Source organism: Leguminivora glycinivorella, chromosome Z (assembly GCF_023078275.1).
Source record: "Leguminivora glycinivorella isolate SPB_JAAS2020 chromosome Z, LegGlyc_1.1, whole genome shotgun sequence".
Classification (NCBI taxonomy): domain Eukaryota; kingdom Metazoa; phylum Arthropoda; class Insecta; order Lepidoptera; family Tortricidae; genus Leguminivora; species Leguminivora glycinivorella.
In genome coordinates, this window is record NC_062998.1 from 30,349,735 (window position 1) to 30,367,806 (window position 18,072).

The 18,072-nt window shown below is 38.1% G+C and overlaps 1 protein-coding gene across 1 annotated transcript in view; it reads right to left on the minus strand.

Moving 5' to 3' along the window:
- LOC125241841 (potassium voltage-gated channel protein Shaker) overlaps positions 1–18,072 on the minus strand; it is a 279,032-nt gene that overhangs the window by 15,453 nt on the left and 245,507 nt on the right. Inside the window, 5 exon segments of the mRNA XM_048150503.1 lie at positions 1,210–1,339; positions 1,857–2,500; positions 2,694–2,855; positions 3,146–3,249; positions 12,005–12,122. Coding sequence (XP_048006460.1) covers positions 1,210–1,339; positions 1,857–2,500; positions 2,694–2,855; positions 3,146–3,249; positions 12,005–12,122 — 1,158 coding nt within the window.

The window sequence follows — 18,072 nt, forward strand, 5'->3', positions numbered from 1 at the left end:
CTACACACGGTTTAAAAAATGCAAAACACAGTAAAACGAATTGCCACCTGATATAAAGATAAACAACACGTATCTTCTTAGTTTTGCACTTTAATCGAATGCAGTTAGGTCAAGTTGAACTGAAAGTAAAAATTAAATACGTAACATAAACCTATAGAGTGAAGAGGCTACGACATGGACACTACCACATGAGTCTAGGAATATTGAAATCATGCCTAAACAGCGCCGAAATAAAACACTGCAACTTTCTCTATCGAAAATGGTGTAAAAGCTATCTAATGTAGTGATGGGAAGCTAATGATGACAAAACAAGCGATGCTAAATCTGAACACCAATTTTACATAGTAGCTTTATTTAATGTAAAATTTACCTCTATTGAGACTGAAATAAACGCAACCATAGGTAGGAAGTTTATGATAGGAGAAACATACGGACATTGGTACAGAGATTATTAGGATTACAAGCAAAATAATTCTAATGCCCTAGATGAAATTTGTTCGAAAACGTGCGTTCAATATACATGACCACCACCATTTTCGACGAGCTAATTAAGTCACAACATTGAATTACAAGGGGCAGGTAACATTTATTTTATAGCAAAAGCATTACAATAGGAGCATACATTCGGTTGAGGGATGGAATTTTTACGTACACATACATTTGTTTCACTTCAACTCATACGAATTGATTAACTATGTCAACTTTGCAGTTCACTTTGGGTTGATTACTAGGATTCAAATTAAACTTAAGTTGAAGTGTCTACAATTAAAGCTTTTCCACTCATAAATACGCTTTTGGAGGGGCGATTGTCACACCGACGACAGAACACTATCATTGATTGAGAACGGTAATGTTGGGGTGTCACATTTCGGAAAATTTTACAGTAAAGACGCTGCCATGTAAAATTGTAGGGGTTCAGGAAGAGAACGATGACAAACAGTAGACCGTCGTAAAAAATAACAAGACAGAAACGAAGTTCTTGAACGTGCAATAAGTAAGTATAATATTGTAATAAAATAGTGGGTAGAGTGTAAAGTGATCGGTTAAAAGTTCTAAGCGAACCGACAATAAAATCATATTGAAGCATAGTTACATGACGTGGCGAAAGAAAATCACGAACGTGTTAAAACGTCAAATGTGGAGTAGTAGGGTAAAATGAAATGACGAGAAGGCGTGGATGAAACAAAGGGTGATGTCGATGTATCATACGTCATGTCTCCGTATCCTACGGTCGTCATTGTCACGACCGCCCACCAAAACGCATCAGGTATGGATTTGAAGAAGCTGTTCTCACTTCCGGCTTCAGCGAAGTACACCGCAGATGAAAACAGCACCACACCTTTAAGAACAAGCACACACCAACGGCGAATACAGTGCGACATACAGGCCAGGGAGCGCTTGCGAGCGGACGGGGTCAGGGTGGTGCGCGACGCGGGTTACCTCATGTCTCCATAGCCGACGGTGGTCATTGTAATCACTGCCCACCAAAAGGCATCAGGTATTGATGAGAAATTAGTATCGGGGCAATCTTTATCAGCAAAGAAAACGGCACTGGAGAACACGACCACCCCTGCGAACACAAAGTTTGTTGTGTACGCAAGCCTCAAGCCCGCGTCGCGGCCTCGTCCCGCCCGGCATCGACCGCGCTGCGCGTTTCTTTCCGTAGCTGCTCTGCTTCAAACTTATACTCCTTACTGTATCTCAATATGTTTACTCAAATACTTGGAAAATTTAATAACGGATAAAGTTACGTGTGTGACTCGGGACATTGCTTAGAATAGATTTTTAATATAAGATATTTTGACTTGTCATAATACAATACGACGAATTATTAGATATGACGTTTTTCCACTCACCTATGAACAGGAAAAATATTAAAAGTCCAAGTTCTCGCATCGATGCTTTCAACGTTCTTCCCAAGATTTGCAATCCTTTAGAGTGGCGGGATAACTTAAAGATCCTGAAGACTCGTACAAGCCGAATCACTCGAAGTATGGCGAGACTCATGGCTTGGTTAGTCGATTTGTCTTGCGGGGACACTGGTGCCCGAGGCAGATTCAGCGTGTCTTCCTCTTCAGCGACCACGGTGGCCAGAGTGATGAAGTAAGGAATGATAGCTATTATATCTATAATGTTCATCACGTCTCTAAAGAAATTAAATTTGTTTGGACATGCTAAGAACCGCACTATCAATTCGAACGTAAACCAGATTATACAGAGAGTCTCAATGAGGAAAAAGGGATCAGTGATGTCGGGCACTTCATCTTCCTCGATCTTGGTACCATTTGTTGTGGTATTAAAGACCTTATAGTGCTTAAATTCTGGAAGCGTTTCCAAGCAGAAGATGACGATAGAGAGGAGGATGACAAACACGGAGATGATGGCAACTACGCGGGCCGCCTGTGAACTCTCAGGGTATTCAAATAGAAGCCAAATCTTGCGTTGTCGTTCGTTTGAAGGGAGAGGTTTCTCTTCTTCCTTTATGAAACCTTCATCCTCACTGTAATAGACGTTATATAAAGTTGTTCAATTTTTCTATAAAATTACTACAAATTTAGAGACTATCTCTACAAAATGATGAACAGGCAACTTTCAGTAATTCTAAACACACTAAGTGTGCCTATGTTGTTCTTGAGCAATGGAATTTATGAGAAAAAAATAAGTATAATGTAAATAAATTGTTAAACGCGTACCGGAATTTGTTAGTGGCCTGCTCGCCCAGTTCGTAAAACTTGATTTCCTCCGAGAACACGTCCAGTGGAACATTGACCGGACGCCGCAGTCGTCCGCCGCTTTGATAATAGTACAGGATTGCGTCGAAGGAGGGTCGGTTCCGGTCAAAGAAGTATTCGTTCCTAAAAAATATCCGTATATAATATTTCGTATGGTTACTTTTACCTATTTGTAATTGTATAGACAAAATGATGGAGGTTAAAGCAGTAGAAGTATTTCATTAATGTATTACGTGATCTCGTAGCTCAGGCCCTACTGCAAATAACGCAGTTTGCAAAACGTGCATCTTCCTATTTAACTCCATTTTAGGTCTGACAGATGTAGGTAGTGGCTCTGTTTGTTGGTTATTCACTTTAAGGTAGAGCAGTCATTTTTCATTTTGTGAGTAAACATAGTACTGAACTGAACTTACCGTAGTGGGTCAAAGTATCGTATCCGTCTTGACGGATCTCCTAAAAGTGTTTCTGGGAATTGATTTAATGTCCGTAGTTGGGTTTCGTATTTTAGTCCGCTAACCTGAAAAGAAAATGAAATGTTAAGAAAAACAAATGAGTAATTAATAAGGTACAGCGGGGCAAATCTCGACTGGGGGACAAATGTAACTGATCCATTTCTTCCATTATTACACTATGACGTTGAGTTAGAATTCTACACGAGTGGCGATAAATTAAACCACAGCGTTACGAATTTTCTCTTTGCACGTGTATCGTACGAACTTTTTTTAAAGCCAATTGCCGGCAATTCACATGCCATTGCCGCGTTTACTAGTAGTCCGTTCTCTATTGGGCATGCTTGTATGGAGAGGTATATATTTTGAGTACAGCATTGGCGTTTGGTATGGGTATTATACACGTCCTCCTGAGTCAAATAAGACCGGTAGCCACTTTGAACTCCGTGTCCGAAGGGGGGGAAGGGGGGTCAAAGTATGGAGCTCCCGGTGATCAGAAAAAAAAATCTGGCCGATTAGTTTGAACTTTTAAGTTAATTTTGGTGACTTATTTATGTAACTAGATAATGCTCAATTTATTCCCAATACTAGTTTTTTAGGGTTCCATAGCAAAATATAGCGCAATATTTAATATAATGAATTTTTAGTAGTCACGAAATGTAAACAAATCCTCATATTTATTTCCATATTTTTTTCTGACCACCGGGAGCTCCATACTTTGACCCCCCCTCTTATGGCTACCGGTCCTATTTGACTCAGGAGGACGTGTATAATACCCGTACCAAACGCCAATGCTGTACTCAAAAATTCATACCTTTTCCCAATAGAGAACGGACTATAGTTAGTTGGTGCGTATTGAACAAGCGCGGCAATTGTATGTGAATTGCTGGCAATTGTGTTGCCCGTGTAACAGCACTGTTGCTCTATCATAAAATGGTGACTCCGTATTCAGGAACTATTCGCGGTCGAAGTAATTGCGCGACGGGTACCGTAACATTAATTAAAAATGTTGATATGCTCGCGTTGTTTGGGCCAGCTACCACGCACCGCGCCGCCGCTGCGCCTACCACGCGGCGCCCTTGGAGAACACACAATATAATGTATTTTTGGACCGGTCCATTGCCAACCGCAAAACTACATCCGTGGCGGCGAAAGAAACATCGTGTGAAACTTCGATGTGCCCGTGAATCGTAAAACTAAATTATGCTTACTTTCAGTGCGCCTGTATGTAAATATTGTTTATTTTTTCTCATTGTACGCGATTTTACGGAAGCCGCTCTAGTAGTGAGACGCTGTACACACTGTATGGTACTTGTAGGGCACTTGGTTTGACACATTTCAATTTATCGGGGGATTCCTTCTTCGTCTTTTCAATCTCTTTTTCGGCTCTAGGCACGGGCCGTTAATGAGAATCTGACTCTGCCAAGGAGTAAAGTAAGGACCTATGTACATGTTCATCTTTTAAATAAGAAGGTAGATATTTTTAAAACAAATAATACATACAAAATGATACACAGATTTTTGGAATGTTGAAAAAACATGTTTAATTAATTAACTACATCTCTTCGTAGGTACTAACTACACGAAAGGGGCCTAAAACGATAGGTTAGAAATTACTAGTAGATCCATTTTGAAAATTTACTCCCATCATGCTGGAAGTAGTCTACTTACCTTAATTTGTGAGTGTCCACGGAAAACGTCCCACTTTGTCGATTGCTATAAAGCGTCTTTGTCAGTTTATTCATATAAGATACAAGTAAATCTCGCCTTAATGGTAACCGAAAAATTTGGTTCTAAATGCAAGTAATTCGAGTTTGATACATCCTCGAAGGTGGATACATTTTAGGGAGTCAACATAAATAAAATTTTCCTTCGATTGCCAGGTCACTCGATGTAAATTACCCCACTATACATTTCTATGCCACTACCATGGTCTAGCAAGAGGATCAGACAGTCGTCAAAAGGCGTATTGAAACTTTCGTCATCATTGTTCCAAAATTAATAACTTCAAAGTGCGGCCATTTTTTTAACCTCTGAATACGAAGTCACACCAAGAAAGTACTTTTCACATAATTACTTATACAAGAAATGTCAACTTTAATCATATTTTGAGCACATTTTCCGTTAAACTTAACTTTTTCAAGCTACAAGTCAAATAAATATGTATTGAATAATTTTTATGAAAAAAAAACCGCCGCTTTTGGGGTTCTAGTGAAAGGTACTTGCGAATGTTGGATTATGTAGAAATGTGTAGGTATTTGTTAAAACTGATTGTAATATAAATCTTTGATTATTTGATTGAAACACAAATGAATATACGTATACCGTTAAGGTTTGAGGAGTTTCCTCAATTCCTCATGAATCCGATATCCGATTATAGGAAATCGAGCTTTACAAAATTTGACTTGAAAACTTAATAATATTCTTAACAAACATAACAAAGAGAACAAATCTCCTAACAAATAAATGTCACTGTTCTGAACTTAAATGCTTGCTGTTCTTATAAAAATACCAAAGTGACTATAAGTGTGCCGTTCAGATTTGAGGAGTTCCATTCTAATCATCATCAGAAGTTCCACTGCACCAAATGTCACTGTTCTGAAAGTGAATGCAAGCTGTTCTTATAAAAATACCAAAGTCATTATAAGCGTGCCGTTCAGATTTAACGAGTTCCGTTCTGATCTTTATCAGCAGTTTATTTTATTTTATTTTATTGGTATTCAGGATAACACTGCACTAAATGTTACTGTTCTGGGGGCCGATTTTTGAGTCTCACGGCGTTCGAATTCAGAAAATTGTCACTGAAAATAATAGGCAATTCACCGATTTCAACCGGTATTTTAGTGACAGTGAGACTCAAAAATCGGCCCCCTGGACTTACAAGTGCATCATGCTGGTCTTATAAAAATACCAAAGTCACTGTAAGTGTGCCATTCGGATTTGAGGAGTTCCGTTCTGACCATCATCAGCAGTTTCACTGCATCAAATGTCACTGTTCCGTATGTAAATGCATGCTGTTCTTATAAAAACACAAAAATCACCATATGTATGCCTTTCAGATTTGAGGAGTTCCCTCGATTTATCCAGGATCCCATCATCAGAACTTGGTTCTGATAAAAATGGGACCAATCTGTATGTATGTATACATTCAATCACAAAAAAAAAATCTAAATCGGTCCAGTAACGACGGAGATATCGTGGAACAAACATTAAAAAATACAGATGAATTGAGAACCACCTTCCTTGAGATTTGGGGCGGCGGTTAAAAAGAAAACAACAGCTAGGATTTAGCAAACACGGATAGCACGCATTTAGAACTATGTAAAGAAATTAAGACTATTTGTAGCTCGCTGTGAATTTATTCTTAGAAATAGGTAGTTATTTGTTTTAAAGGGCGCTAAGTTGTTGTTTAACCGCACGTGCCAATATTGATACCCGAACAAGCGAAAGATTCCAATATTGAACCGCGACCGTAGCGAGTGGTTCAAAAAGTGGAATCTTGAGCGTTGAGCGGGTTTCAAGGCACGTAGGTTAAACAAATAACTTTGTCATCGAGTGAAACACAACATTTTTCACCACACCAACACGAACAAAATACTGACTATAATACATAAAAATAAATCAAATCCAGCGATCTATTCAATATTTATGACTAAAAATAATTATTTGTAGGTAAATTCTACCAGTCAGATTAAGGCATCAAGTTAAAATTTGTATGAAATTACTTTGCACTCTTGTATAGATAAAGTGCATTTTTGCTATCCGTTTTCGAATAGAAAATATTTCTTTTCATTGGTTGGCGCCGCGGTGGTCGAGGGCGCGGGACCATCGGGCGGGGCAATTTGTATTACAGATTTGGTCATTATTGCTAAGCCTACAAGGGTTACACTTTATGCTCAAGAAAACAAAAAGAAACTTTACGTGTACCACATGTAGTTTTTACAAAAATATTGTTATTTAGACATATTTCATCTTCTATATAAATACTAGCAAGACTTAGTAGACAAATCATAAATTTCCTACTGCTAAATTAGTAACTTTTAGATTTTTCTAATATGTTTTTAAAACAGATTTTCGTTAATCGCATTTATGATGCTCTACTTTTCACTTCGAGTGTGATTGAAATACTCAAGAAGTACACTCTAGGTACTAATTAGTATCGTTATGTGCAAGACAATAATAGTGTAAAAAATGTTAGCGTAGGCAAGAACGATATAAACGGGACTGACAAAACCCATACAAAAAAGCGTACCCCTGAAATGTATGGGCTTTTTTGGCTTAAAACTAGATGGCGCTGTTTCGCAGCCTGCAAGTGGCCAAAATCATATTTTCCCCAAATATTTTTGCGTGTTTTTATTTTTTATAAGAACAAATGACATATTTCTTTATTTTAATATCATGACATCATGTCATTACACATTTTGAAAATAATAAATTTGTAGGCATCATCAATGTGTTATGGTAGTATGTAATAGGTGGCGCTAAAAAATCGAGGTACAATTCTTAGTATGAAGATTGTAAATCCTATAATTATACTCGTAAATCATGCTTGGTGTAGGTAGCTTTTGTGACAGGTAGACTGAAATTTATAAGTGGGTCCTTTTTTGTTACGGAATCCTAAAACTACTTAATACAAAATATAGATCAAGAGCCCAGGGCCGCCAGACCTTCCTCAAATTCTCAAGGATGAAACTTTGGGATAATGTAGAGTTCGTATGGACGTTTAACGTCTGCATATTTTCTAGTTCGGCCCATTGGTCATTTTTTTGCTATCAAGTGCTGAAGGTGAAAAAAAAAAGCGCTAACTTTCCTTAAATTCTCAAGGCTGATTTTTATGTATGTGTTAGAGCACGTTGTTAGAAGTTAGTTATCATCAATGCCAGACCGTTTCCGCCGGCCGTAACTTTTGCCAGACGCGACAAAGTTGACAAAAAACGACTCTAACTTTCCTCTTCTCAAGTCTGATTTTGATATATGATACACAGGGAACTATAACTAGACCGTTTGTAAGCAGCCAGACCAATCGGATGGACCCAACCATCCGCCAGACCGACTTAAAGGTTCGCTATGAACATCAGTAAAATTGTGATTATAGATAGTTTGCCGAAACTACAAAAGCTAAGAAGTTGAATTTGGCACAACAGTTTACGTTTATAATGTATATTAGACGTTAGAAGCGATTCTGAAAAATTTGACCCCTAAGGGGGTGTTAGAGGAAAGTTAGAGTCGTTTTTTGTCAACTTTGTCGCGTCTGGCAAAAGTTACGGCCGGCGGAAACGGTCTGGCATTGATGATAACTAACTTCTAACAACGTGCTCTAACATATACATATATAAATCAGCCTTGAGAATTTAAGGAAAGTTAGCACTTTTTTTTTTTCACCTTCAGCACTTGATAGCAAAAAAATGGCCGATGGGCCGTTCTAGAAAATATGCAGACGTTAAACGTCGATACGAACTCTACATTATCCCAAAGTTTCATCCTTGAGAATTTGAGGAAGGTCTGGCGGCCCTGGGCTCTTGATCTAATAGTACATTGCGTATTAGGGGCGGAAAGTGAAGGATTACGAAGGAGAGGCTGTTTGTAGCCCGACGCCGAAGCCGCCAGTGATATACACAATGTTTTTTTCAGTACAGATGGTGTTTTTTTTACGCACTAGTGCGAGAAGTGGTTCATTATATGCTAGGTCGAAACTTTGGAGGCTCATCTGTACTGAAAAACGTCGTACGATACTCGTGCGAAAAGGAAATTCGTAACTCGTGTCGATTTAAAACACTCCCTTCGGTCGTGTTTTAATTTATCGCCACTCGTTTCGAACTTCCTTTTTTACGCACTTGTATCGTAATGTACTATATCACACTCGCGAAGTAATAACCAAATTTTAAACTAAATGTATTGATTTTATCTACGCTGACATTTCGAACATTCGTCCGCCATCTTGTAATTTTTGACAGGTCGTGGAAGGCCCCATCCAGGTATTCACTTTACCGCCCTAGCGCGGTAAAATAGCTCATTACGTTTCAGTATGCAGGCATGTACCTAATAACACCGTTTACGAGCGAGTTGATGAAAAAAATTATAACGTGTTCGATACTTTAAAAGCTTTCAGCATTACGCCCGCACTTCTGTTAAATCAACAGGTAGGCAGCTCGCTACAGGCAATTATAGGGGTCGTTAGTCATACAACAGACTATGTACGCGGCTGAGCTCGCGAACACGCACGTCGACACGTTTACGCAAGTGACGTCGGTAAACGCAGCTCGGGAAATATCAAACGATAGACGCAAAAATGTATATCGTCACTACTTTTCAAAAAACTTGTATCTTCGTCTGTCAATGAAAAGAAAATTGTAGTAAGTATGTACGGAATGCATATAGACTTACTGCGTTTTAACTTTGAGGAGCAGCGTGAGATACGAGATTTTTTAAAAGTAGTGACGATATGTAGATATATATTATATTATTAAGTATTTCGACTCGTATATGAATAATGTATGTACTCCGTGTCTTCTACTTTACATATAATTATGGACGTTTTGTAAACGGACTATTTGAAGCGTTCTCAGTCTTTTCAATATAGATAAAATAGTACGGATATAAGCATTGAAATGAAATGGATTTCAAAGTACACACGTACCTACTTTAGTTCTGATGCCATAACAGGTACTTTTTAGGGTTCCGTAGTCAACTATGAACCCTTATATCTGTCTGTCCGTCCCTGCCATGTCTGTCTGTCCGTCCGTCCGTCCGCAGATAATCTCAGTGACCGTTAGCACTAGAAAGCTGAAATTTGGTGCCAATATGTTTATCAATCACGCCGACAAAGTGCAAAAATAAAAAGTGTTTTTTTTTAAATTATTATTAGGGTAAACACCTAGAGTCACGACGACATCGACAGCAGAATAAAAAAGGCGAAGGCTGCGTTTGCTCAGTTAAAGGCCGTCTGGGAGTCAAATGTGCTCACGCGTCGAATCAAACTTTCCCTCTTCGAATCCATAGTGAAATCTGTGCTACTGTTTGGCTGCGAAGCGTGGAGAGTGACAAAGGGCCTAACGAAAAAGCTCCAAGTATTCGTCAACAAGTCCCTAAGGTCGATCCTTCGCGTTTTCTGGCCAAACACTATCCGAAATCAAGACCTGTGGAGTATATGCCAGCAAACACCCATTGACGAGGAAATCGCGACACGAAAATGGAGATGGATTGGACACACTCTTCGGAGAGGGGGAAGAAATAAATGCGAGCATTGCTAGGTATTTAAAAATGAATACGGGTTTACGCAAATCATTTTTTGATATTGTTAAATATTTTCGGAAATAAGCGCTCTAAAAGTTTAAAAAATATGAAAAAAATCACAAAACTAGAACTTTATCACCACTTTCTAGGAAAATTATTTTGAACTTGATAGGTAAAATAGTTTTTTCAAAAAATACGACAAACTACGGAACCCTACACTGAGCGTGGCCCGACACGCTCTTGGCCGGTTGTTTTATCTAAATGTGTCGTTATTGTGTTAAGGAGATCATAATTAAATGAATATCTAGGATAGAATATAATAGTACATTACGATACAAGTGCGTAAAAAAGGAAGTTCGAAACGAGTGGCGATAAATTAAAACCGAAGGGAGTGTTTTAAATCGACACGAGTTACGAATTTCCTTTTCGCACGAGTATTGTACGACGTTTTTCAGTACAGATGGCCATCCGAAGTTTCGACCTGGCATATAATGAACCACTTCTCGCACTAGTGCGTAAAAAAAACACCATCTGTACTGAAAAATATTTTATGGATTTGGAATGGAAAAAATGGCCATATTTATGGATTTATATTAGCGGAACCCTTTTTGTTCGTCAGCAAAAAGGTTGTGCGACACAAAAAAACTACTTAAGTTTAAATTAATTAAGTTACAGCGGGGCAATTTCGACTGTGGGACTGGCGACTGGGAACTATATAAAAATAACTCGTACCTAGTACAATTAGGTATGAGTAAGAACCAGCATATACATACATACACCGTGTAGCATGAGGAAACCGAAAAATTTTAACTACGCGTTTCTGAGGGCAAAATAAAGATAAAATGCTGTACGTATATGAAGTCGAGCAAATTTCACCAAAAATATTTTTGTGTCATTCATAAATATTTACAATTTTACAAAAAAAAAAAATACTTGTTTGGAACGAGTCAATAGTTAGATACTTTTTGATATCTATCAACGAGGATAGTTAGATTATGTCCGGAAACGGCATTATCGCCATAAAAACAGCGTTTTGTTCTGAGAAATAATAAGTAATTGATATTTTTTTAATGCTTAATATAACTCTAAAAGTAGGCGAAATCCAGAAAAATTTATATGCCATTTTACTCTTTTAAAATTTTATGCTGTTAAAATTATTCGGTTTCCTCATGTTACACGGTGTATAAGGGTGACTGGAGCTAGACCGCGTAGAAGTGTCCGCCAAGTAATTTTCTACGGTGGCACGTGGTACGTAGTGTAATATAAATAGTACTAATATCTTCAATAGTTTTTTGTTGTATCTCAAAACTTTTCGAGTGACCATTTACCATAAAATAATTATGAAGCCCTGAGGGCTCGATCTAGTGTGTCATAATTATTCTAATCGTGCGTTCTTAGTAATTAGTTCAGAAGTGGAGCAATCTAGACTTTGATGCATATTACGGAGGGCAGTACAAGTTTGATCTACGGACCATTATAAGGTCAATAAACGAGGGTCCTTGCCTGATTTAAACACAATTTGGTTTTGGAAAAATCACGCCTACCTAAATAAACGGCACTGATGGTTATCATATATGTAGAAGTACTCACATTGATAACAACTCGCTCGCAGAAATCGTGGTCGTGTTGAATTGGCTCAAAGGTAACCACTCCGCCTTGTGGTGGTCTCCCCGCCTCCTCCTCTTGGCTGCAAAGCTTTGGCAGCGACCTGCAATAGAAACACATCATGTGTCATCCGAAATTATACTGCTTCTGGTTTTATTGAATAACTCTAAAGATACTTAGAGGCTGCGCGGAAAGAGTAAATATTTACGTTTCACGACACGACATTTTTCTTTCCGCACGGACTCAACTTTTATTATTGTCTTAATTAGCCTACCACGATTTTCATTTATACTTAGATAAATATTGTTTTTTTCAAACTTCAAACCAAATGAGAACAGCGCAGAAGGAGCATTTCGTCTACCTGCAATCCAGTGATTAGAAAACATACTAAGTGTCAAAAATATTATACTGGTATACTTAGTGACATTGTGTGTAAACAAAGTGGCAACCTTAGCGTACAAAAACAATCAAGATCAAACTAGTGCGAAACCCGCACAACAAAATATTGATACATTTTTTCACAACTGCGTGTGACCACGAAGCACCAACATTACGCCTCATTCGTAACGCCAGGTCATTGAACATTGAAATTGGTAACAATATATTTGACAATTTGTCCTTTCCGGTTTAACGTAACGTAAATTTTAGTGTGTTTTCAGATAGAACTCATCTTGATATTATCAATACAAATTCACTAAATATTCAAATATTCAAAGCTGTCTTAGCGATAGATTCTGTTCAACTTGGGTTAATTAAATCACAGATGGTTAAATGCTTTCGTACGTCTGATAGTCTGTTCGGAAAGAGAAGAGTCGTGAAATGTATGGGGTCCAGTCCAATAGGTACATTCCACGACTCCTTTCCGAACACACTCTATATCTGAATGTATTAAGGTTGCAATTCTGAACCGAATAAGTGACTTGATTAACATAAGACTTCGCAATGATGTCGCAAAATCTCAACCGATTTCGATTCCATTATTAGTGAAAACCACGGAAAACTATCGATATAAAAAACGAACGTGCGGCACGACGCTGCCGCTGCCGCGGCCGTAGCTTTGCTGACGGTCAGCCCCGTGGTGCCAGTGCAACGCTCCACATATCTGGTCAAAAACTGACTGAGCGGCAAGTCTGGCGCCAAAGCCCGCCGCGCGCAGCCGCGCTGCGCCCTATCTTCACAATATTGGGATATCGGGAACTTCACTTCGCTAAATAATAATTTTAATATGTAAGCTTTTCCGAATCTAGTAGAATTTGAGGCCTGAGGAGCTAGTAGGACAAAAATGTCAAATGCAGAAAACTAATTTCTAAACCTAAGATTCCTTTTAAAGACAAATCTGCCAGTGCCATCCATCATTGCGTAATTTAAAGACGTGTAGGTATGTACAAAGGGGTAGGAGTATATTAACTTATTAGGTACTAGGTAACAGTAATTACATTGCCCTCGGTCTTTAATACTAATTCAGGGTCTGACATATTCTTATTATTCTGGTCTGTTCCGGCATAAGTTCAACAAGGTGAGAAACCAATTGAATCCTTACTACTGTCCTTTACACGAGTAGGTGTGTGATGACCTCCCCCAGCAACCCGTGCAACTACATGACACTTGCTAATAAGTGTGTAAGCGTGTTAGTGGCAAGAGGCGAGTCAAGGTTAGAGCTGCATAAATAAACTTTACAATGCGGAGAAACTCTACAACGTAACTTTTACATTTCAAATAACTGTATTGTTCTTTTTTTATTATGACAATATATTCATAGTATTGATAATGATAGTACACTCAAACATAATAAATAATAAACTAAAACTAACTTAAATTATAAATATTTCATTTTTTTTTCCATAACAAAAAAAATATAAAAAAAAGTTTTGATATGTACAATTTGAGGTCTTTCTGAAGATACCCCACTTGAACTAGTAACTTGCAGATTTTCTATAATTAATATTAATATATTTTTTTTAATAATACTATCAGCTTTTGTAGAGGTTCAAAATGTTTAATAACTGTTCCAAATTTCAAATCGATAGCATAAGTAGTTCTCGAGATATTTTGAAATGTGACAGACGGACAGAGCGGCGCCATAAGGGTTCCTTTTGTACCCTAAAAACACCCCACCCAGCTGTTCCGCCTGCGGCATGGTGCCAATTACGCTGGCAGCGTTTCCTCGCTGTATTGCTAGGGCAATGCGTCGAGAGAAATACGCGCCAGCCCTCGGGTCCCTTGTATTGTTTGTTATAGTTTAAGTTTATAAGGCATAAGCAGCTATCTTAGTCCTAACTTAATTGTTAGTAGGATTCCAAACTTTAAATACTCGATAGCACAGATAATAAAGTAAAATGACAGTGCACAAACCTAGGTTGCGAAAACCTAATAGGTATGTGTAAGAAAAGAACATCAGTTAGAAATGGTGTATGTACATACAAACAGCAAGTTTGTGTGTTGGGCCACATACAGCCAAGTTATTAGTATTGCGAAACCAACTAACACAGACATGAGTACGGATTGAAAACCTTGTTAAGTTAGAGGTCAAGTTCGTTATAGATTTGTAGCTGTAGCTTGGAATGCGCAGAATATTCCGCCAAGTCCTTAATTAGTCGGGAGTGTCGATGCAGCTACCTATGTGTAGTGGCATTGAATCAGATGCCCGCGTCGGTGGAAAGCGGTCGGATCGGACGTGCTCAAATACACGTTGGCCTCGAGAACCCTTCAGTATTTTACCCGCCAACCATTTTTCTCTGCTGGGATTGCTTTCAGCTCTATTAACCTTTACTCAAGTAGGGCTGGCCACACATTGTATGATTTGTATTCATGTTTTTTCCCCTCTAATTAGTATTGAACAGTTTCGAACGTTTATACTACTACACCTATCATTAATCGGGTGCTTCATAAAACCATTATAGATATACTTACTTGTTACTTTGAATATTATTCATCGATACACTTATTTATCTCAAAGAATGATAAACTCTAATAGATACAGACGTGTCAGGGTATTATAGTTGTATTCATAAAGATTAAGTATTAAAAAAACTACCCGGATAGAATTTGATAACGTCGGCTCGGCTATTACACCTAAAGTTGTCCTAAGCGCCGCACGAGGGTAGCAACGAAAATTAGATACGAAAGCGCTTATGAAACCGTACGGAAAACTATTCTCATATACCTAAGTACCTAAGTTTACCACCACCCATGTTACTTATTATTCGTTCAATATTAAACTGTAAAGGTAGTATTTAGAACACTTATCGATTGACGAGAAAAGAGTCAACCCTAAAGCTTGTTAAGGGTCATTGTAAACTGCTGCGTCGCGCCTCCCTCGCCCCTTGAAATCTCCAGAGGAGCCGACAAGCATTGTTTTTTCTAAGCGCTCTCTTAAAGATTACATCACTCTTCAGACTCTTGAGATCGCAACTAAACGCCGTGAAAGCCCGATTAATGAACAAGCATCGACGAATACATAGGTAAGGAAAACTTGTCTAACACGAACTTGTTCCTAAATTTAAAATTGAAGCACTATCTATATATTTACAATTGCAATGCGAGTGCAAGAAAATGAAACAACTAATTCACCGTGTTCAGTGACCTGACCAATGTATTTTTAGTTAATAACTGAATGAATAAATAAAAAACCTTGAAAAACGACATGTATTTTTATCGGCATTTCCGAAAACTTAATTCGTATTTTCTTTTAGGGGGTACGATTTAGGAAGATTTCCTCAGCGGATATCTTTTTTTTCTCGTTTCTCACATAATACACAAATCAGTATGACCGACAGACAAAAGTCATTTAGCTATTCAGGATTGTAAATAATTTTATAATAACGCCGTTAGTAAGTATACCTAGATCTTTTCGATTTTACAAATGCTATCAACGGCAGAGAGTATATATGTTGGAAAATATATGTAACCTAGGCAAATACAGGTGCACTAAAGCTTCCAGCCTGCGTCTATAAAAAGCCCGTGCTAATAATAGCCGTGTGCTAAATAAAACGGCGTTGGTTTGGTAAATAAATAGAAACACGAGGTGGGCCGCGTGGGCGCCGCCTCCGTGCTCGCTGGGACAAAGCTCGGCCCAGCAGCTTGGGCCATTGTTCGACCCACTCGCGCCCACCGCCGTACCGAGCTCAATTACTTATATGGAATCATATTTCTGTTTAACTGCATCGGATTTCCGTTTCTCACTTTGAGTTTAAAATATAACAATTTCATTATTTTTTGCGCCCACCGACGGAGGTGAGTTACCTAATTGAGTTTGGCATGGAATTAGATAAATAACCTGTAAAACTGTTGTCCAATAAGTAGTATTAGATGGCAGGTCCCACTCGGCCTACAAGGAAATATTTAGTTGACTTAGTTTGAAATAAGAGTAAAATTCGACGCACGAGTATTTCACTATGACAAGGAATATATTTAAAATTGCAAACGGGGCCGATAATCGCCGAACCGAACCGAAACCGAAAACCGAATATCGTGAGTGTTGTTTGTCGACAAGGTGACATCGAAATCTCTAGTGCACAAACTGTTCAAGTGGGTATTTAGTCGGGACCAAGTGCGGGTAGTTCGATAAACTCGTACCTACAGCTAGAAGATATGGATGTCAAATTTATCCAGTCTGCTCCGAGACCACGGGGACAATGCCGCCCTTGAAACGTCGGAGGTTAGTTCTGTTTAGTGTTTAAAACACAGTTATGCGTGATTAAGTCCCGTTTGCAATTTTAAATATGTGTAAAAATCGTGAAAGTTTAAGTCAGTGTTTCGACAAGGAATATTTTATTAATTGAACCATCGAACTACTTACGAGGAAGTGTATAATTCCGCTTTGTTCTATCGTGGATACATAAATGTAATTTGTATTATGGAAACTGACTTTATGGGAAACAAAGTTTCTGGCACTTGATTAATATAGTAAACAGTGATTATGGCATAAGATGTTATGAGAAACAATATTATGATTGTTGAATATGGTGGCAAATAAAATTATGGCAAATGAAATTCTGGCAAATGGAGGTATCCCAGTTACAGGGAAGCGTTATTAGGATGAGTAACAATCCCTTTAGATAAATACGGGTGGCATTCCATTTGTCCAATATCTATAGTATAGTATTACTCGTAAGTATTAACCATTTAAGTCTCATATTTTGCTGAGACACTACACAGATCCTACAATCCACATTGAACAATGATTTTGGGTGTGTGTGATTTTTATAGTCTACTAAAGCGAATGTGGTCTGCAGGTCTGACACAGACACAGCCATACCCACACCGAACGACAAATAAAATGTAATGTGCTGCGTGAACTGTATATTTTGTTTAATGAGTCAACATGCTTTAAGAAATGAAGTAAGATCTTCTTTTAATAAAGAAATCCAATAAAAACTAATAGTTTAGTCTTATAGTACATACAACATAAGCCTTTTTGAATTTACTGTGCGACTAGCTTAAACGATGTAAAACCCAATCTATTACATGGCTGCACTGGGAATTAAAGCCGAGGAAATTTATTGTGCTTTGAGCAAGCAGTTTACAGTAAGAATTTTAAAGCATTGTAAACGCCTTGAAACGCTTTAGCGCTAGTTTAAGTCACAGTAATGGTATGTGGAAGTTTATAAATAGTCGCAGTGATATGCTGGACAGCAATCTTGTGACATCACAGATGTTCAGCGGTAGACACCGGTGTGACACCTCGGCTAATGCGGGCCTGCGAGATATCTACCAATCTGGTTTCATTCTGTATTTATCTTTACTAAATCAACTGAGTGAAGATGTAAATCTAAGTGTATTTGGTTAAAAGGATCCGTTTATTTGTGAAGTATATGTTTTTATCGTTTTTGTTTGTATCACTAAGGTACACCTTATCAACAAAGTCCCCCGCCGCGTCTGTCTGTATGTCTCCTTGTTTGTATGTTCACTATAAACACAAAAACGATGACTCAAGAATATTCACTCTATTGTAAAAATGTATATTTTTCTCCTTTTTTCTCCGTGCGAAGCCGGACTGACTCGGTAGTGTTTTATAACCATGTTGATTTAAACCTACACGAATTGCATAACTT